Raw genomic sequence first — 20797 nt, forward strand, 5'->3', positions numbered from 1 at the left:
TGCTAATGTCATTGCTTCTCGTGAACATAGGCTGACTGAATTCTCTGATACAGTAAGAGAATTTCATCTAACAGCTTCCAAATCACCTGCTTGTAAAAAGTACAATGTATTATTCTATCTTCTGGATAGTTAGACACCATTAATATTTGTACAAAATGTTTTACTTTAAAGCTATGTGCACTGATTGCACGAATTGTATTATAGTAACCAGGAAATTATTTTTATACAGTGTTGATTTGCATGAATTGCATTATAGGTCACTATGCAAGGTAATTCTTTTTATACAATGCCAAAACACACCTCCTTTGAAAAGTAAGCATTTTTTATTTGACTTTGTAATGTTACTTGTAGTCAAATATCTGTCCCAACTATTTTTCTTCTGTGGCTCGCACCCCTATTCCCCTTATCCGTTCTGTCTCTCGGTCTACCCCCTAAAACCCTTTTCTTTCCAGCTGCATTTTGCTTTTTACTTTTTTACAATACTTTGAAGACCTCAGTGCCACCAGCACGCCTTCCCATGAGGAAGCAGAGTCTGGGGTCGCTGAGGATGGCTCTCCTCTCTCTGGGGTTGAGGTTACCGAGGTGGTTTAAAGGCTCCTCGATGGCAAGGCGCCGGGGGTGAATGAGATTCGTCCGGAGTTCCTAAAGGCTCTGGATGTTGTGGGGCTGTCCTGGTTGACACGCCTCTGCAACATCGCATGGACAACGGGGACAGTGCCTCTGGATTGGCAAACTGGGGTGGTGGTCCCCCTTTTTATGAAGGTGTACTGGAGGGTGTGTTACAACTACAAGGGGATCACACTCCTCAGCTTCCCTGGTAAGGTCTATTCAGGGGTACTGGAGAGGAGGGTCCGTCGGGAAGTCGAATCTCAGATTCAGGAGGAGCATTGTGGTTTTCGTCCTGGCCGTGGAACATTGGACCAGCTCTACACCCTCGGCAGGGTCCTCGAGGGTGCATGGGAGTTTGCTAACCAGTCTACTTGTGTTTTGTGGACTTGGAGAAGGTGTTCGACCATGTCCCTCGGGGAGTCCTGTGGGGGTTGCTTCGGAATTATGGGGTATCGAACCCCCTGATACGGGGTGTTCGGCCCCTGTACGGCTGGTGTCAGAGTTTGGACTCGTTTCCGGTGAGGATTGGACTCTGCCAACACTGCCCTTTGTCACCGATTCTTTTCATAACTTTTATAGACAGAATTTGTAGGAGCAGCCGAGACGTAGAGGGGGTCCGGTTTGGTGGCCTCAGTATTGCATCTCTGCTTTCTGCAGATGATTTGGTTATGTTGGCTTCATCAAGCCGTGATCTCAAACTCTCTCTGGAGCGGTTCGTAGCCGAGTGTGAAGCGGCTGGGATGAAAATCAGCACCTCCAAATCTGAGCTCATGGTCCTCAGTCAGAAAAAGGTGGCGTGCCCTCTCCAGGTATGGGAATGAGATCCTGCCGCAAGTGGAGGAGTTCAAGTATCTTGGGGTCTTGTTCACGAATGAGGGAAGAATGGAACAGGAGATTGACAGGCGGATCGGTGCAGCTTATGCAGTGATGCAGACCTTGTATCGGTCCGTTGTGGTGAAGAATGAGCTAAGCCGAAAAGCGAAGCTCTCAATTTACCGATCGCTCTATTTTCCTTACCTCACCTATGGTCACGAGCTGTGGGCCGTGACCGAAATAACAAGATCCCGGATACAAGCGGCCGAAATGTGTTTCCTCCGCAGGGTGTCCGGGCTCTCTCTTTGAGATAGGGTGAGAAGCTCGGTCATCTGGGAGGGGCTCAGAGTAGACCCGCTGCTCCTCCACATTGAGAGGGACCAAATGAGGTGGCTGGGACATCTGATTAGGATGCCTCCTGGACGCCTCCCTGGTGAGGTGTTCCGGGCATGTCCCACCGGGAGGAGACCCCGGGGATGACCCAGGACATGCTGGAAAGACTATGTCTCCCGGCTGGCCTCGGGATTCTCCCGGAAGAGCTGGATGAAGAAGTGAAGTCTGGGTGTCCCTGCTAACTCTACTGCCCCCGCAGTAGCACCAAGTAACGGAAGCACCAAAATAAAGAATGTTAAAGAATGTATAAAAAAAACATCGAGGGAAATGGACCCTTGAACATAGATGATCACTACCTGAAATAACAAACCAGTTATGGAAACTTTGACGAGTACTTTGAGTGTTTAAGATGTATAAGATGTTTTTTATTTTATGTTTTCGTGTTGTTATTTAATGCTACAAACACACGTTATATTTTGGAACCTTCGTTTCTTGGCAGTCTGGATTTGCATATTAGCTAAATATTTAGTTAGACCTGAAGCATTTAGATTTAATATTTAAATATGTATTTGATTGTTTTAATAGTTACATTTAAGATTAACATATATTAAACATTTAGTTTTAAGATTCATATTTAAATTTACATTTAAGATTTAGATATACATATATTTAAGATTTATATATTTAACATTTAGATTTAAGATTGGCGCCTGTGTGGAGTTTGCATGTTCTCTACGTGACTGCGTGCGTTTTCTCCGGGAATTCTGTTTTCCTCCCACATCCCAAAAACATGCATGGTAGGTTAATTGAAGACTCCCAATTGCCCATAGGTGTGAATGTGAGTGCGAATGGTTGTTTGTTTAAATGTGCCCTGCAATTGGCTAGCAACCAGTTCAGGGTGTACCCCGCCTACTGCCCGCAGATAGGCTCCAGCAAGCCCGTGACCCTGGTGAGGATAAGCGGTACAGAAAATGGATGGATGGATGGCTTTAAGATTTATATGTAGGTATATATTTAACATTTAAATATAGATTTAACATCTAGATTTGAGATTTAGGTGTAACATTTAATATTTGGATTTAACTATCAATTTGACGAATATTGTTCTAAATGTGCAGAAAAGTGACTCGAAAATTCACACATTTTTTAAAACATGTTTTGAAGCTAAATGTGACAAAATGTTGCTGTTATTTTTGGCATGAGCAGCTTTACAAACGGCACCCCATACATTACGCCAGATATCATGGCATTAAATGAGATACCATGACATTGTTGTCGACAACAATTTTCCGAATGTCTTCAAAGAGGAAATCATGTTCATTCACATTTGTATATTCACACAATTAACTCGAGAGACACACCTCTCTTTTCTTTTGAGAGTTTCCACAGAGGCTGGTTTAACATTTTTGAAGACTTCTCCAGAGTGAAAGAAAGGAAACAGACACACAAGATGCACTGCAATGAGGACTTCCTCAACTATCTCAGCTTTGGCATGATCATGGCAGGACTATGGCATCTGTACCACCATAGGAAAACTCAAACCAGCTATGGCCGCCACATGGTACACGATCGTCACACCAGGTTGGTGCCAGCCCGCCTGGCTTGGTTTCTCCAGGAGTTACCAGCTATTCTGGTCCCATTACTTCTGATGCTCACTTCGCACAAACCCTACAGTGTGGGAAAGAGGCTACTACTTGGAACCTTTTGCCTTCACTATTTTCACAGGTAAAGAAAAGGCAGTTGTGATAAGATCTGTCTGCAAATAGTATGAACAGAGACAATCATTACATAACGATTTTATTGGCAAGAATGCATGCAAAAACAAATAAGGAATGCATGCATGTCAGTGCATGAAGAGGACAGTTTAAACAAAAATGATAGAGACTGACAGATACTGAAAGCAACCGATGAAATACAAAATGTAGTTACTAAATCCGAATGTGCCACAGGGATTTGTTATACAACCCCAATTCCAATGAAGTTGGGACATTGTGTTAAAACAGAATACAATGATTTGCAAATCATGTTCAACATATATTTAATTGAATACACTACAAAGATATTTAATGTTCAAACTGATAAACTTTATTGTTTTTAGCAAATAATCATTAACTTAGAATTTTATGGCTGCAACACTTCCAAAAAAGCTGGGAAGGGTCATGTTTACCACTGTGTTACATCACCTTTTCCTTAAACAACATTCAATAAATGTTTTGGAACTGAGGACACTTAATTGTTGAAGCTTTGTAGGTGGAATTCTTTCCCATTCTTGCTTGATGTACAGCTTCAGCTGTTCAACAGTCCGGGGTCACCGTTGTCGTATTTTAAGCTTCATAATGCGCCACACATTTTCAATGGGAGACAGGTCTGGACTGCAGGCAAACCAATCTAGTACCCGCACTCTTTACTTTACTACAAAGCCACGCTTTTGTAACGTGCAGAATGTGGTTTGGAATTGTCTTACTGAAATAAGCAGGGGCGTTCATGAAAAAGACGTTGCTTGGATGGCCACATATGTTTCTCCAAAACCTGTATGTACCTTTCAGCATTAATGGTGCCTTCACAGATGTGTAAGTTACCCATGCCATTGGCACTAACACAGCCCCATACCATCACAGATGCTGACTTTTGAACTTTGCGTCCATAACAGTCCGGATGGTTCTTTTCCTCTTTGGCCCAGAGGACACGACGTCCACAATTTCCAAAAACAATTTGAAATGTGGACTCGTCTGACCACAGAACACTTTTCCACTTTTCATCAGTCCATCTTAGATGAGCTCGGGCCCAGAGAAGCCGGTCAGGGTTTCTGGGTGTTGTTGATTAATGGCTTTTGCTTTGCATAGTAGAGTTTCAAGTTGCACTTACGGCTGTAGCGCCGAACTGTATTTACTGACATTGGTTTTCTGAAGTGTTCCTGAGCCCATGTGGTGATATCGTTTACACGTTGATGTCAGTTTTTGATGCAGTGCCGCCTGAGGGATCGAAGGTCACGGGCATTTAATGTTGGTTTTGGGCCTTGCCGCTCACATGCAGTTTTTTCTCCAGATTCTCTGAACCTTTTAATGATATTATGGACCGTAGATGATGAAATCCCTAAATTCCTTGCAATTGTATGTTGAGGAACATTGTCCTCAAACTGTTCAACTGTTTTCTCACGCACTTGTTCACAAAGAGGTGAACCTCACCACATCTTTGCTCGTGAATGACTGAGCAATTCTTTTATACCCAATCATGGCACCCACCTGTTTCCAATTAGCCTTTTCACCTGTGGGATGTTCCAAACAGGTGTTTGATGAGCATTCCTCAACTTTCTCACTTTTTTGCCACCCGTACCAGCTTTTTTGGAACGTTTTGCAGCCATAAAATTCTAGGTTAATGACTATTTGCTAAAAACAATCAAGTTTGAACATTAAATATCTTGTCTTTTTAGTGTATTCAATTAAATAAAGGTTGTGGAAGAAAAACTAAAAAAAAACAAACATAATTCTGTCCCTCCTCACTTTCTCCATTCACAATGGTATTGTCTTTAATTAGACAAAGGATTGTACAGTGATAGTATTGTGGCAGCACAGCGGATTAGTGGTTGCCACATTTGCCTCCCATTTCATAGGCTGGGGTTTCGAATCCAGGCTCTGGCCTTCCTGTGTGGAGTTTGCATGTTCTCCCCGTGCTTGCGTGAATTTTCTGTAGGTACTCCAACTTTCTCCCACACTCCAAAAACATGCATGTTAGGTAAAACGTGCACATTAGGTTCATTGAATACTCTAAATTAGGGATTGGCATTACCATGGTGACTATCAACAATGGATCTCGCCAATGTATTGCAATGGAAAAAAAGAACAAAAACTGGCGATGTGCCAGTCACAATATGCAATCCTATTGGTCGACTTCAAGGTGCGCTGTCAGGGAGTGGTCGTTGATATGTCACACTACACAGAAAGAAGAAAAAAACGGAAAAAAACAAACATGCTCGACCTTTCATTTTGGCGTCATAGGGCTATAGTTGGGCCAAATCGTTGGTCGTGTCACGATTCGATTTTGACTGGAACCAGAAGCAAGCGGAGGCTGAGACCTTTGTGATGAACAATTTATTGAAAGAGGGTATGGAGATGATCCTTGAGATGTACCGGTGGTTAGTCGAGGCAGGGAACGTGTGGCAGGCGGTGGCGTGAACAGGCCAGGCAATGATGGCTTGGCAGCGTGATGGAAGAAGTCACTCGGCGAGGAACACGGAAGGAGCACTGAGGACAAGGAAAAACACAGAGGTCAGAAGGATAGCGAGGACTGGCGTAGTTTACGTGTAGGATTGAGAGCCGTTGTACCCCAGGAGAACGTTAATACTCTGGCAGTGAAGTCTTGTATCTGGCAGGCTTTTATGCAGGTGGTGATGAAGGCTGATTGATGACAGGTGGTGCTGATTACTGGGAAGAGAAGCCACCCAAGCTCCAACAAGAGAACTGCAGGGCACAGCTCATGGCAGGCCGTGGATTATGTCACAGTATAAGAAGTTTGGTCGTTCCCGACGAAATATGTCTGGCCCGATCTGGGATATCACCCGTGATAGCTACTCGGGGCTAAAACCTGTAGTCTGATCTGGGCATTACCGCAGCTTTTCGCCATTACGTCATTCCTCATAGGCATGTATTGGTCGATCCGACACGCCCATTTTGTGCTTCGTGCCGACGGCGACACTAAGCTCGGGAGGTCATTGTCGTTAGTACATTCCATGTGTGGACGGCAAGAAAACCAAAGACGTTGTGTGTTGATAGCATACGTTTTGGCATTGACCTCCTCAACATGGCCGCCACGTAGGGACGTCGGTTAGTCAGGCAGCTGCAGCGCGCTGGCGAATCTAGCGTTCATATGATTACCCTCCCTTCCTGCTGATTTTCATCATGACTTCACTATAGTAAGTGATGTCTGCTCTATAGTAGGGAATAGTGTTATTACAACCTAAAACTGCACTGTGTCATGTCAGAGGAAAGTTTTATTTAGGGGCCACTCCGAGTGTGGGCGTGGGCCACGTTTCCTCTACCACGTTTAAAATTTTCAACAACAACAAATCAAAAACAAAAACAGAATCTGCATAGCTAAATATTTAACTTGTTTTGTGAACCCTCTTTTGATCCCAGAACATTCATCCATTCATTCCTGATCAGAGGAAACCCTTACCCACTGAGTGTGATGGTGGGAGCAGTTATCATTTGCTCTGTGAATGGATTCTTGCAGGGACACTACCTGTTGCATTGTGCTCAGCTGGATGAGTGGAAAACTGACTGTCGGCTTAAAATTGGTGGGTATCAAAATGCCATTGCAGCTCTTAGATAGGCTACATTATGTCATAAGAAGTGCATCCCTCACTTACAGTGCCACCAGAAAGTATTCACACCCCTTCACTTTTTCCACATTTTGCTGTTACAGGCTTATCCTAAAGCTGATTTGAGTATAGTTTTCTTGTTAAAAAAATCTAAATAAAATATCCAATAATGACAAAGTAAAAACATAATGTCAGACAGTTGTGCAATTTTCTTTAAAAATGTAAACATTTAAACATAATAGGTACATAAGTATTCACACCCTTGGCTTAACATTTTGTTGAAGCACCTTTGGCAGCAATCCCAGCCTCAAGTCTTCTTGGGTATGTATCTACGAGCTTGGCACACCTGTTGTGGGGCATTTTCTCCCATTCGTCTCTGCAGATCTTCTCAAGGACAGTGAGGGTGGATGGGCAGCGTCGGTGGGCAGCCATTTTTAGGTCTTTCCAGAGATGTTCGATTGGATTCAAGTCCGGGCTCTGGTTGGGCCACTCAAGGACATTCACAGGCTGCTCCTGAAGCCATTCCTTTGTTATCTTGGCTGTGTGCTTTGGACCATTGTCGTGTTGGAAGGTGAATTGACGCCCTAGTCTGAGTTCCAGAGCACTCTGGAGCAAGTTCTCTTGAAGAATGTCTCTATATTTGGCAGCTGTCATCTTACCCTCTATGTGGACTAGTCGCCCAGTTCCTGCAGTAGAAAACAGCCCCACAGCATGATGCTGCCACCACCATGCTTCACAGTAGCGATGGTGTTACCCAGGTGACAAGCAGTACCTCTTCTTCTCCAGATGTGACGTTCTTTTTTTTTTTTTGTTTCATCAGACCGGAGAATTTTGGTTCTGCAGTTCTGAGAATCTTTAAGGTCCCCTTTGGCAAACTCCAAGCCAGCTGCCATGTGCCTTTTAGTGAGAAGTGGCTTCCGTCTGGCCACTCTACCATAAAGGCCTGATTGGTGGCGTGCGTTAGCAATGGTTGACCTTCTGGATGTTTGTCCTATCTCCGCAAGGGAACACTGGAGCTCCGCCTTAAGTGACCACAGGGTTCTTGTTCACCTCTGACCAAGGCCCTTCTTCCCCGGTTACTCAGCTTGGTCGGACGGCAAGAACTCTGAAGGGTCTTGGTGGTTCCACCATTTCCAAATAATCGAGACCACAGTGCTTTTCGGGACCTTCAATGCTGCTGAAATTCTTTTGTATCCTTCCCCAGATTTGTGCCTTGACACAATCCGGTCTCGGAGGTCTGCAGACAATACCTTAGACTTCATTGCTTGGTTTCTGCTCTGATATGCACTGCCAACTATGAGACCTTATATGGACAGGTGTATGCCTTTCCAAATGATGTTCTATCAACTGAATTTACCACAGGTGGACTACATTCAAGTTGTAGCAGCATCTCAAAGATGATCAATGGAAATCAGATGCACCTGAGCTTAAGGTTGAGCGTAATAGCTAAGGGTGTGAGTACGATTGTGTTTTAATGTTTACATTTTTTTAAAATAAATTTACACAAATATGTTTTTACTTTGGGAAGGCGTGTCGGTGGAATTGAGGAGGTCTTCAAAGTAATGACTTTGTCATTATGGGATATTCTATGTCGATTTTTATTATTGTTATTTTTTTAAGAAAACTATACTCAAATCAGCTTTAGAATAAGTCTGTAAAATAGCAAAATGTGGAAAATGTAAAGGGGTGTGAATACTTTCTGGTGGCACTTTACATGAACTGGACGACACGTATACACATGGACAAAATTGTTGGTAGCCCTCTAATGAATACAAAAAAAAATAAGTTACTGAACGTTTCAAGAGGATGCATATCGAAGTGGGGATAGGGTCTTGTATAATCGCGCTAGAAACCAGGTGACTAAAGAAATTAACATTGCAAGGAGAAACTATGCAGTGAAGTTAGAAAAACAGTTTACCGCTAACGACTCTAAATCAGTCTGGCATGCATTACAATCGCTAACCAATTACAAGCGACTAACCCCCCCAAGCTGAGAACAATAAAAGACTAGCCGACAACTTCAACACCTCCATCATCCCAGTCCACAAGAAACCTGCAATCTCGAGTCTGAATGACCACCAGCACTGGGGCGCCCCAAGGTTCTCCTCTCTCCACTGCTCTTCTCTCTATACACGAACGACTGCACCCCAACGCACCCGGCTGTCAAACTCCTGAAGTTTGCAAACGACACCACAGTCATCGGCCTCATCAAAGACTGTGACGAGTTTGTGTATCGACAGGAAGTGGACCGGCTGGAGCTGTGGTGCGGCCGACACAACCTGGAGCTGAACACGCTAGAGATGATCGTGGTCTTCAGGAGTCATCCTTCACCATAGCTGCCCCTCACGCTGTTCAACTGTCCTGTGTCAACCGTCGAGACCTTCAAGTTCCTGGGAATTACATTCTCTCAGGACCTGAAGTGGGAGATCAACATCAACTCCATCCTCAACAAGGCCCAGCAGAGGATGTACTTCCTGCGGCTTCTGCGGAAGCACGGCCTGCCACAGGAGCTGTTGAGGCAGTTCTACACAGCAGTCATCGAATCAGTCCTGTGTTCTTCCATCAAAGTCTGGTTTGGTGCTGCTACAGAAAAGGACAAACTCCGACTGCAATGGACAATCAAAACTTCTGAAAAGATTGTTGGTACCCCCCTACCTACCCTTGAGGACTTGTACGGTGCCAGAACTAAGACAAGAGCATGCAAAATCCTCTTTGACCCTCCACATTCATCCAAACTAAAACAAGCAGACATTCCAACAGCGTCTTTCCTCTTGCCATTAACTTCTTAAACAGTTAATTTACAATTCCATCCCAACATGCTGCCAATTTTTTGTCTTGAGTTTGTTGTCACATTTCTGTCGGGCCAATTATACATTACTCGTGCACTCACTGTAGTAGTCTCGCCACGCTCCACTATTTGCACATCTGTTGTTGACCAATACTGGCCACTCATGTGCCTGAGTAGCATCTGCAACATTTGCAGAATCGACATTGTCCCAGATTATCGCACTACTAGTCACTTTAAACTACATACATTTCTTGAAGTCTCTGCGCCCTTTGCACAATGGTCATTGCACCGGACTATTGTTCTATTAGTCAAACTGCTCTAATTGCTAGAGGACTCTGCATCTTTTTGCACAATTGTCAAAAATAAATAAATAAGTGTACCGGCATTACCACATTACTGGCAACCTTTTACTGCTCAGTGACTGTTTTTTTTTTTTTTGTGTCTTTATGTCTCAAAAGTATTCTCTGTCAAATGACTGTCTGTTGTCGTACTAGAGCGGCTCCAACTACCGGATACAAATTCCTTGTGTTTTTGACATTCTTGGCAAATAACGATGATTCTGATTCTGACATAGTTATAAATCAAAATGTACTGAAAATTAACCAATGAAAATCAGACATTACATTTGAATTGTGGTTCAACTGATTAATTTAAAACAATAACAACTAATGAAACGGACGTAGACAAAAATGATAAAATATTTTATGTCGTAACCTTTTGAGGAAATCATTGTGACCAAACGATTTCTGTAACTCTGAGTAAGACATGCACCTGTCAAAAGGTATTTTGGCCCATTCCTCGTGTGCAAACTGCTCCAGTTGTCTCAGGTTTGAAGAATGTCTTCTCCAGATGGTGTTTTAGGTCCTTCCGCAGAGGCTCATTAGAATTTCGCTCAGGGCTCATGGAAGGCCACTTCAGGAAGTAGTCTCTAAGCCATTTAGGTTTTCAGCTGTGTGGTTTGGTCATCTTGTTGGAACACCCATGACCTGCGACTGACACCAAGCTTTCTGACGCTAGGCAGCACACTTCTCTCCAAAATGCATTTATAGCAGGGGTGTCAAACTTCTTTTTGACCCGGGTCATATTGTAGTTACGGTTTCCCTCACAGGGCCAGACCTTTGCTGCTTGTCAATATGCATTGTAGCAAATTCCACTCTTGCTTTTGTTATGATTGGCTTGCAACACTGGTGTCTCTCATGAAGTCCAATTTGGCTCAAACAACAACGGATGGTGCGCTCTGACACTGTTGTACTTTGTCCGAGGTGTTGACCTTTAATTTCTTTGGAGGTTTTTCTGGACTCATTGATTTTTAATTTGTCAACCATTTTCTTCTTGCGGCAATGTCCAAGGTTGGCTACTGCCCGTGGGCCTTAAACCTCTGAATATGTGCAAATGTAATCACAGGAACATCAAGATGGATGGAGATGGTCTTGTAGCCTTCACCTTTTACATGCCTGTCTATAGTTTTATTTCTAATCTACTGAGGCCACTTTATCCTTTGCTTTCTGTTGTTTATTTTCAGTGTGGTACACAGCATAAGACCAACCAGCACAGTGACAACCTTTAAATTGGCAGATTGACAGATTACAAGTTTGTGATGTTAATTTGGGGACGTCCAGGCCTGTTTCCTTTTAAATAATTCTGCTGAATCACAATTCAAAAGTTGTCTGATTTTTGTTGCTTAATTTTCAGTAAATTTCTATTTATTATTACTTTTGTCGGTTAAAAGTTATTTTTAGTGAAAATTGTATTTTTCTTCTTTTATTAACAGAGGGGTACCAACAAGTTTTCCAACTGTGTACTTTATAGCTACTGTAAATTATTTTCAATGAATAATTTATGAGAATTTATTTTAGGTTTATTACTATTTTACACCGGAATGGCAATCAATATATACAGTGATTATCATCTACGTAACTTGAGGAAAAAGGGGGAATTGATTTACAAAGTCCCTACAGGTAAGAAACTGAATTTATACCCTGGTTAACTATATGGTATTAGTTATGTGTGTTATCACCTGTGTTGTGTTTTAATCTTTCCTCCAGGAGGCCTTTTTGAATATGTATCTGCGCCAAATTACTTTGGAGAGATTTTTGAGTGGTTTGGCTACGCCATGGCAACTTGGAGCCTTCCATCGCTCTCGTTTGCTGTGTTTACTACATGCTTCATAGGCCCAAGAGCTGTTTACCATCACAGGTGACAATTACTAGAAGCTTATCAGTACGGACAAACTATACCACATACCAACAGAGTGACAGAGTGTCTCATTTGTTTTTTAGGTTTTACAAGGAGAAATTCAAGGACTACCCAAAGTCTCGAAAGGCTGTAATTCCATTTTTACTTTGAGAAAAGATCCCACTGTGATCTGAAGACAATGGCTGACAGGCCCGCAGAATTCACATATATGCATTTGCTACTTATATTTTGTTCATGTGCAAAAGTAGGTTTACTGACTGAAGGATTCACTTGAGGTGATTCAAACATCCGATTAGATGTTCTCTAGCAGTACCTTTCATTGGTGGTGGTTCAGTCATATCAACCACCAGGATACAGAACACTATGGAGGGAATTGGCAAGACTAGAAGGCCAAGATCAATGAACCTTATTTAACCAGGTAAAACAGTAGAGAACCAATTGTCATTTACAATGAGGACCTGGCCATTTGACAGTCACATACATAATAGTGATACATAAGATACAATCAGGAAATCTTAACTAATGTAAAAAAATATTTACATATGTACTGTGGAAAAAAAAAAAAGTACACAGACACTAAACCATAACAGAAAAAGGTGCGGCAATCATCATTAAATGTACTACTAATAAAACAAAATTGTAACAGACTCCCTGTCCTTGACTGTTAGAGGACATGCAGGAATGGCTGGGAAACGAGGAGGAAGACTGAAATGCCGCAAATGTTAAACTTCCCCCCCCCATATACAGTCACTGTGATCATACACTTGTAAAGAATAACTTGAAAAATAATAAACTGAAGCAAATTGCACGTCATTCTTACGGTTTTGTAAAATGATAGTTTATGAAATGTAAGTATTTTCTCATGCACTTGTATTGCTTTGCATTAAAATGTTATATTTATTATGCTTTGAATTTACTGGTGCGGGCTACCTGACATCAAATTAAGCTGTATGTTGCCCTTGAGCGACAATGAGTTTGTCACTCTGTAGTGGTTCACTCATTGCCTGCAGCATGGGTTCAATTGCCACTCACTGATCGTGTGACTGTTAGTTTGAATCTCAATATGTGCCCTGTGATTGACTGGTGACTAGTCCACGGTGGAGTCTGCCTTTCACCCAGGTCACCTCAAGCTCCCTGCAACCCTGAGCAGGACATACCATGGATGGACGGAATCCATCCATCCATTTTCCGTACCGCTTATCCTCACGGGGGTAGCGGGTGTGCTGGAGCCTCTCCAAACTGATTCTGGGCGAGAGGCAGGGTACCCCTTTTCTTGCTTGTCACAGACCACTCTGAAAATTTTGAGTTACTTTATATCTTGTATTATATATCGTATATCGAGGATAACATTAACAGTTTCTATGGCAACTTGTAAAGCATTGAGTTTTGCTGTGAAGGAGTCAAGCACACACGCATGCACAGTAATATCTTTAGACAGGGATGCAGGTGAGAACACTGGATATTTAGTTTTCAAGTGACACCACTTCTTTCTTCTACTCTCCATCAGTCCACAGCCACACCTGCTCACAGAAGCCTCCATGTCCTCTTGTATCACATCTTTTGGAAGAGTCCAGTGGTGGGCGCAAGTCAGGTCAATGAGAGAATCCCCACTGTCATGCTGTAGTGCTGCAGCCACTGACTCAAGCGAATTACAGAAAGCCTCCACGCCAAGCAGGTACTCTGTTTGTGAGCAGCCTAACACCGATGTACTTCCAGTGGCGTCACACTAGGATAAAATAAAACAATTAAGTGCAGTAAATGGTAAAAGCAAATAAGAATATTATTGCTCTTACTTGGTATCTGATGTAAGCAGCTAAGTGGGTCTCAGTGCAGCCGCCTCCAAGTAAAGCGAACGGTTCTCTCAGGGTAAGTCGTAACACGTGTTCGGTCTTCTGGTATGCCACCTTTAATGGCCACACAGACAAAAATAAACAACATGCACTACTGCTTATCAACTATTGTTTTTTTTTTTTTTTGTTTTTTTTTAACCTATTCATACCTTCAATTCATTTAACATTGTCTCATTCCTGTGGCAGAGGACTGCGGTGCAAATCACAGACTCCTCCGCAGGATATAAATGCAGCATAGTCTTGGACCCAAAATGTCTAGAATTGACATTCCCCACCTTTCCATAGGCCCTGAGAGGGATTGTACAGTGTAATGTTGCCACAGGTTGGGCCCCTGTAGAGGTAAAAAAAAAAAAAAAGGTGTGATAGACACAATTCACATTAAAGGTGATATATTTTGCCAAACCAACTTTTTCTTGTATTTGGGATGTAATATTGTCTCTGTGGTGCCTCTGTAAACGTGACGTGAATTAAAATCGTACACGCATTCATGAGTCCCGGATGTTTTTCTGCCGAGGCCTGAAATCAGGTCCTTCGAATTTCTCGTGGGTATCAATGTCACTAGCGAAGATCTCGACTCCCGAGCCAGTTCTGTCAACATAACAAACACGTGCTCTCACAAGTGGGTCTTCTACACGGAGGCAACCAATCAGAGGAAAGGGGGCGGTCTTAGCCAAATATAGACAAAGTGGATACAAAACTGGGTCAAACTGAAGTAGCTGTCAGGGGGGCTTTTTCTGGACACTCGCATGACAAAACCCAAGGTGCGTTTTGAAATGAAATTTACACTTTTATACTAAGCCCATGGTAGAGAGTCACTCTATTGAGGTCTATCTAAATAGCCAAAATACGGGACCTTTAAACCTGAAAAAAAAAAAAGGGATTTAAGTGTTCAACATTTAACCCAAATTAGGATATAACTAGCATTGATTTCATGCATTCATTTACAGCAATAGACCAATTTTATATGCGATATTTGGGGGCCATAAATCAAAAGCCGGGTTTGCTGCGGAGAATACTGCCAGTGACTCTTTTTGTCAATGTCTTTATGTCTCAAAAGTATTCTCTGTCAATCGACTGTCTGTTGTCGTACTGTAGCGGCTCCAACTACCGGAGACAAATTCCCTGTGTGTTTTTGGCCATACTTGTCAAATAAAGATGATTCTGATTCTGATGATTGTTTCACACGAAACATGACTTTGCAATGATGTCTCAGGTTGTGGCTACCTGTGAGCTGAGCAAGCGGCTGCATGAGATTGATGCCAACTCTCTCCACAACTATGATCCCGTGACTCCTCAAGTATTGCTGTAGAACTGGATGGATGACCTTCTGGCAAACACATAGCTTCACATCATCTTTCAGTGCCTGTTTGCCAATCTCGAGGAGGTGATCCAGGATCTGAGAGTCCATGTCACCGCCATAGTGGACCTCAATCGGTCCATCTCCTATTTCAGAAAGATCACCAGCAAGGGATGTACTGAACAATAGCACCCGCAGGGGATTAGAGGAGTTATTCCTCACCTCAGAGTCCTCAAAACCATCAGGAATGTCTACTAATAATCCTGGAAATACTGCCGATTCCCTTACAGGAAGACCCTCAATAGACACAATTACTGCCATGCCCAGGGTTACTACACCAGTGTTGTTAGACGGCACAGTCAGTAAAAAGGCTTGCACTGCCATCTTGCTGATGTGAAGCGCTTCGTACTCCGTTAGCAAACTGCCGGGTTTGCTGCGGACAATACTGCCAGCCAACGTAATTAAGTTTTGGCTACTGCAAAAGTCGAGCTTCACTTTACATCCACATTCCTCTTGGTGAAGATAATTAGTGCACAGACCCAACAGATGTCTATTTATCCTGATGGCCTCGTTTCCTCTTAGACCAGACTGCTTGACTTGTTCAATAAGAGTCACACAAAGAATTGCTGCAAACAACCCGCAGTCACTAAAACGAGAAATGTGACTGCGAATGGAGGCTAAAATTAGATTTAGAAACGCTGTCGATGAATAAATGGCTGGAAGTAGCACCGATGACGTTGAGGTGGTCACAACTTGCCCTCCGATGTTGTTGTGGATTTGTTTCAGTCTACCCGATGGACCAAAACAAGATCTGAGAAGCTGACCCATAACATGAAGCTTGTTCAAAATGTCACTACTTTCCAGTGGTAGATCCGTGCAAAGCGCTGGTGATTTCTTAACGAGTCGAGACATCGCCTTTCCCGAAATGTTCACTTGAAAAACTAATTCGGCAAATACATTGTTGCGAGGTGAGCTACATCTTTGCCTGATCGTAATTAAAAATACAACGGAAAAACGTGAATTCAATAATGTTGAGATATCAACTATTTTGTGTCTTATATATTTATTACATTTAACTGAGTGGTGATCATACTTAAGTAAAATGCAATCAGTTAAATTATTTTGTTATTCAAATTCAATACAGGCTTCTATCAGGAATACTTGTTTCCATAGCAATGGCCAAAGCGTTAGGTCCTGCTGGTCCAACTTGTCTTGTGGTCGCATTAATGAACATGTTACGAATCTGCTACAGTTACAATTTGAATGAATGAATTTTAGGTGTAAACTTACAGTGATATAAGAAACATAAAGAAAAGATTAAGGTTCACGTTCTTAGTAACTTAAAAAAGGAGCGAGTTTACGCCGGTCGCATGATTAGACACTGACTGTGACGTCATCTTCATCAGCCAAATCACTGGACAGAATTTCAAAACTACTGGCGGTAGGAAATCTACCGTCACATTTTACTGTACAGTAAGTAGATGCATGCCTTTATAACTAATTATTTATTTATGCGTGGTGTTCTCTGAAATAAGTATGAAAAGGAAGACAGCTGTTGACAGGTTTAATGGCCGATTTCGTAGAAATTTATCCTGCACTGTATTCTTTCAGACGCAGTACTGTACTCCATGATTAACTGCAATGGCGCCTCTAAAATTTGTCATTAAGGTAAGTGGAAGGGGAATACAGTAAACGATATGTATAGCGTTCTAATACGGTTGGAGTTTTTATTTTATTTTATTTTTTTACACTTTGTAGTACGGTACCGTACAGTGTGTTTTGTTCTGCTAGGATTTCTCGTCCATGATTATAATAAAGTACAATATATGTTTTTTTAAAGTAGGTTTCTGGACTTGCAAAGTTTTATTAAAACAACGATGAACTACATTTTTCCTGAGAAATCTGCTTGTACTCTTTTCGCTTTGTTACGCTCATGTCAGCTGTTTCAGAAAGGGTTTAATCTGAAATAAAGGCTAATGTCGCATATACAACAATAATGCCCACATATGTAGTTGAAAAGTAGATTCTGAGTTGTTTTCAGATGTTTAATTCAAATATGGTTTCCAGAGATGATTGCTTTGCAGCACCGTGTCCTAGTGGCTAGCACGCTTGTCTCACAGTTCTACTGTCCAGGGTTGGCTTGTCGACTCCGGTCTTCCTGGGTGAAGTTTGCAAGTTCTCCCTGTGCTTGTGTGGGTTTTTGTCCAGGTACTGCGGCTTCTTCTCACATTCTAAAAACATGCATGTCAGGTTAATTGAAGACTTTAACTTGTCCATACTCCACAGGTGTGAATGTGAATGTGAGTGTGAATGGTTGTTCGTCTGTACACTCTATGTGCACTCCGATTGGCTGGCCCCCATTCCAAGGTTGTCCCCTGCCTCTCGTCCATAAAAGTCAGCTGGTATAGGCAGGCTCCAGCTCACCTGCGAGCTTAATGAGGACAAGCTGTATAAAAAATGGATGGATAGATGCTCACGATAAAGCTGTACGATACAGAAAGTCAACCTTTTTTATTTTCAGAAGCAGCTGTATATATATTTTACAACACGTTACCAAAGGTGACAATTGGTTGATTGGAGGTCACAGCATCGCTGTTTATTTTCAGCGATGCTCATTATTTGAGGAGATTTTGCTGGATCTCCTAATCACTACAGTCTCAGATTGTAGAGCTTGCTCGAGGAGACTGGTAGCATAGTTGCTAACGACTGCAACAGAAAGGGAAGGGGTGCTCGCCGGTCTAGACTGATGGGCCGACACACGAGCAAAGCATTCTGGGATTTGTAATATTAGTGGTGCATGTGCTATATACTGGCGGGCCAGCTCTAATACACATTCGATATGGTCTTGCGGGCCAAATATAATTACCTTGTGGGCCAAGTTTGGTCCCCGGGCCTGAGTTTGACATATATGGTTTAGAGTATTCAATTAACCTAACGTGCATGTTTTTGCAATACCTGGAGAAAACCCATGCAAGCACGGGGAAAACCTGCAAACTCCACACAGGAAGGCCAGAGCTGAGATTTAAACCCCCGACCTCAGAAGTCCACTATCTGCTGTATTTTTATAATGGAAGGTGTCAGACACACGTTCCCAACCACAAAGCTAGTCATTATTTCCATTTGCAAAATGTTTTCACATAATATGCACATGGGATGCTAAAGACTCTAAAGTCTGTAGCTACTATTTCCAGGAAGCAACATACATTTCCATGGCTTCTAGTGAAACAATACAATTTCTGTTGTGAAACTGAGGAAAAATAATCCATCCATCCATCCATTTTCAACACCACTTATCCTGGTTAGGGTCGCGGGACGCTGGAGCCTATCCCAGCTGACTTCGGGCGAAAGGCGGACTACACCCTGAACTGGTCGCCAGTCAGTCGCAGGGCACATATAGACACGGACAACCATTCACACTCACATTCACACCGTCACTGAGTGGGAACTGAACCCACGCTGCCTGCACCAAAGTCAGGCGAGTGTACCACTACACCATCAGTGACTCAGGAAAAATAATGATCTGAATATATGTTTTCAGTAAGATTCTTTTGATTGTATTTTTTCGTAGTAACAATCTTTTGCCAGTAGAGGGAAGTATTACTACACGTTTTAACAGTCTTGTCATAACGGACTGATGGTTTTGTTCGTAGCAGTGCAATTTCGAGTTCCTGGATTGCTTCCCCCTGGTTCTTTGTTAATGGGAATGTCACTATATACAAGGCAGGAAACTCCTATTAAAAAAAATCAGAGTTGTTCATCCTCTGTCTGATTCTCTGTAAGCAATAATGCACCTCAGATGTTTTTGTTAAGTGCAGGCAAAGCTGCTGATCCCTCTTTTGTTGATGTTTCATTTATTGAGAGTTTTGAACAAGGGCTTCAGACATTTTGCACTGATCTCCACATCCTCCACTATTCCATGTGTGCCCTGCTGACCAGATATTGCATTCACTCCCCTTTATTTGTTTCATATGCATGCCTGCATATAAGCCATCCCGTTACCCCCCACCATCACTTGCTTGTGGGAGAGTAAAAAGCGAGAGGTTCACGGCGGGTTCCTTCCCACTGGCACATAATGATACAGTTGTGTTATTTTGCCTGAGAAAATGCTCAGAGCCTCAACCACACTCAACCAACTAACCACAAACAAGCATGTAAGAAGGGATCAGGCTAAACAATAGCATTCAAGGCACTGCAACTGGCTCCTCTTTCACTAAACCAACACCATTGTCACATTGCTTTTAATGAATGGATCAACTTCTAGGACAACGTTCTCCATGGAAACTTACTTAGGAATGTATATAAGTTATAGTTTCCCCATTGCAGTTTGCAAGCATAGTGAACGCATTTATGCATCATGTTCTCTGATTCACAGTGCCGTGTTTACTAGGCTGTTCACCAGTGAGTTTTATGATCCTTTTCGTTAGGTTTTTCAAAGCAGCTCTCTCCCTCGTCTGCAGAACTGAAGGGGGTGCACCCGCCACTTCATAGACCTCCCGAAAAGGGCCTGCAGGCAAAAACACTGATCCACTGAAGTGCTGGCTGCCAGGACATTACCACTCTAGAACCCTGCAATCTGCCTTTTATTGGCAAAATACACAGCTGACATCTAAACATCTAATGTAGTAAGCGGTGGAAGAAACCCAGTTGTTTTTTTAGTAGAAAATGTTTGAGGTACCGCAGAACATTTTTATGTCAGAGGTTTATGCACTGTTTAGTGTTGTTGTCATTCTGTAGATGAGCCCATTTGGACCACACATCATGTGTCTGTACACTATCAGTGCAAACATTTTGACGTTTTCCAACAAAGGTAATCTTCTTAAAGAGGTGACATTGGTAAAAAATAAAAATAAAACAAATTAGCACTGCCTTATAGTGTATGGAAACTTTCCATAAAGAAGCCAAACACCTCCCAGCCAGCAATTTGTATTCTCCAATTTCTGGAGGCAATGTCTACCTGAGCTTTGTTTGCTCTACGTTTCTAAGAGATATTCTTGCGCGTTCTTGCTGTTTGAATTCCACTCCTGGGTTGTGTCTCTTTTTTTTTTTTTTTAATTTAAAAAAAAAAGAGGACTCAGGTGTGCTAACATTAACCTGTATGAAGAGTGCTTTGCGCGCGCGCACACACACACACACACACACACACTTGCCTTAATAATAATAAGACATTCTTGAGACTCACCCCTCAGTATCTGGCAGTTTGCAAAATTGGAGTGGAGAACCTTGTTTATTTTTTTTCAAGGGGAAACCCAGGTGACTCACAGAGAGAGTTTATAATGAGTCAAATAAAGCCTGAAGAAAAGTTGTCACACCCACCAATGTAGTGCACTCCCCCAGATTGTTTTCAGACTACAGAAAGAGAAAGAAAGTCAGAAAAAGGGAGAGATGCAAGTTTTACCGAATCAGACCACATGTGCTGCCCCTTCTCATCTAATGTAAACATCTGTGGCTGGTTAGTGTTAGCCTCTGAGCTAAGTGCAGTCTGAGAAGGTCTGGCTCTTTTATGCCGCGATAGCAAAGGCAAAGAAAGGGCAGCGAGGTGGGGAGGCGGGTGAAGCTGCTCATAGTGTTCGGGCCCTGTGCCCAACTCGTAGCAG

The 20797-nt window shown here is 42.6% G+C and overlaps 3 protein-coding genes across 8 annotated transcripts in view; 2 read left to right on the plus strand and 1 right to left on the minus strand.

Moving 5' to 3' along the window:
- Positions 1-81: 81 nt before the first annotated feature.
- Positions 82-12968, plus strand: srd5a2b (steroid-5-alpha-reductase, alpha polypeptide 2b). Of its 5 annotated transcripts, XM_061789613.1 has the most exons (7): positions 82-2757; positions 3136-3336; positions 3430-3480; positions 6888-7048; positions 11717-11818; positions 11906-12056; positions 12140-12968. In XM_061789613.1, exons 1-7 carry the CDS (start codon positions 2546-2548, stop codon positions 12204-12206), a joined length of 945 nt encoding a protein of 314 aa, XP_061645597.1. In that variant the 5' UTR covers positions 82-2545; the 3' UTR covers positions 12207-12968. The 5 variants fall into 5 exon arrangements, with proteins under 5 accessions (XP_061645597.1, XP_061645599.1, XP_061645598.1 ...); XM_061789615.1 differs by having other exon boundaries at positions 3134-3480; XM_061789614.1 differs by lacking the exon at positions 11717-11818 and having other exon boundaries at positions 3136-3480.
- Positions 12969-13001: 33 nt separating this feature from the next.
- mkks (MKKS centrosomal shuttling protein) lies at positions 13002-16152 on the minus strand. The gene is made up of 4 exons (XM_061789609.1): positions 15131-16152; positions 14056-14237; positions 13850-13960; positions 13002-13782 (listed from the first exon to the last, which is right to left on the minus strand). Exons 1-4 carry the CDS (start codon positions 16113-16115, stop codon positions 13363-13365), a joined length of 1698 nt encoding a protein of 565 aa, XP_061645593.1. The 5' UTR covers positions 16116-16152; the 3' UTR covers positions 13002-13362.
- Positions 16018-20797, plus strand: part of slx4ip (SLX4 interacting protein) — a 45733-nt gene continuing 40953 nt past the window's right edge. Inside the window, exons 1-2 of one of the 2 annotated variants that reach the window (XM_061789611.1) lie at positions 16018-16171; positions 16815-16871. In XM_061789611.1, the coding sequence (XP_061645595.1) occupies positions 16845-16871 (27 nt within the window). In that variant the 5' untranslated portion in view covers positions 16018-16171; positions 16815-16844. Of the gene's footprint in view, positions 16172-16409; positions 16677-16814; positions 16872-20797 lie in introns of those variants that run through there. The other variant, XM_061789610.1, reaches the window with a different exon arrangement.

This window comes from Phyllopteryx taeniolatus, chromosome 11 (assembly GCF_024500385.1).
Source record: "Phyllopteryx taeniolatus isolate TA_2022b chromosome 11, UOR_Ptae_1.2, whole genome shotgun sequence".
Lineage (NCBI taxonomy): Eukaryota > Metazoa > Chordata > Actinopteri > Syngnathiformes > Syngnathidae > Phyllopteryx > Phyllopteryx taeniolatus.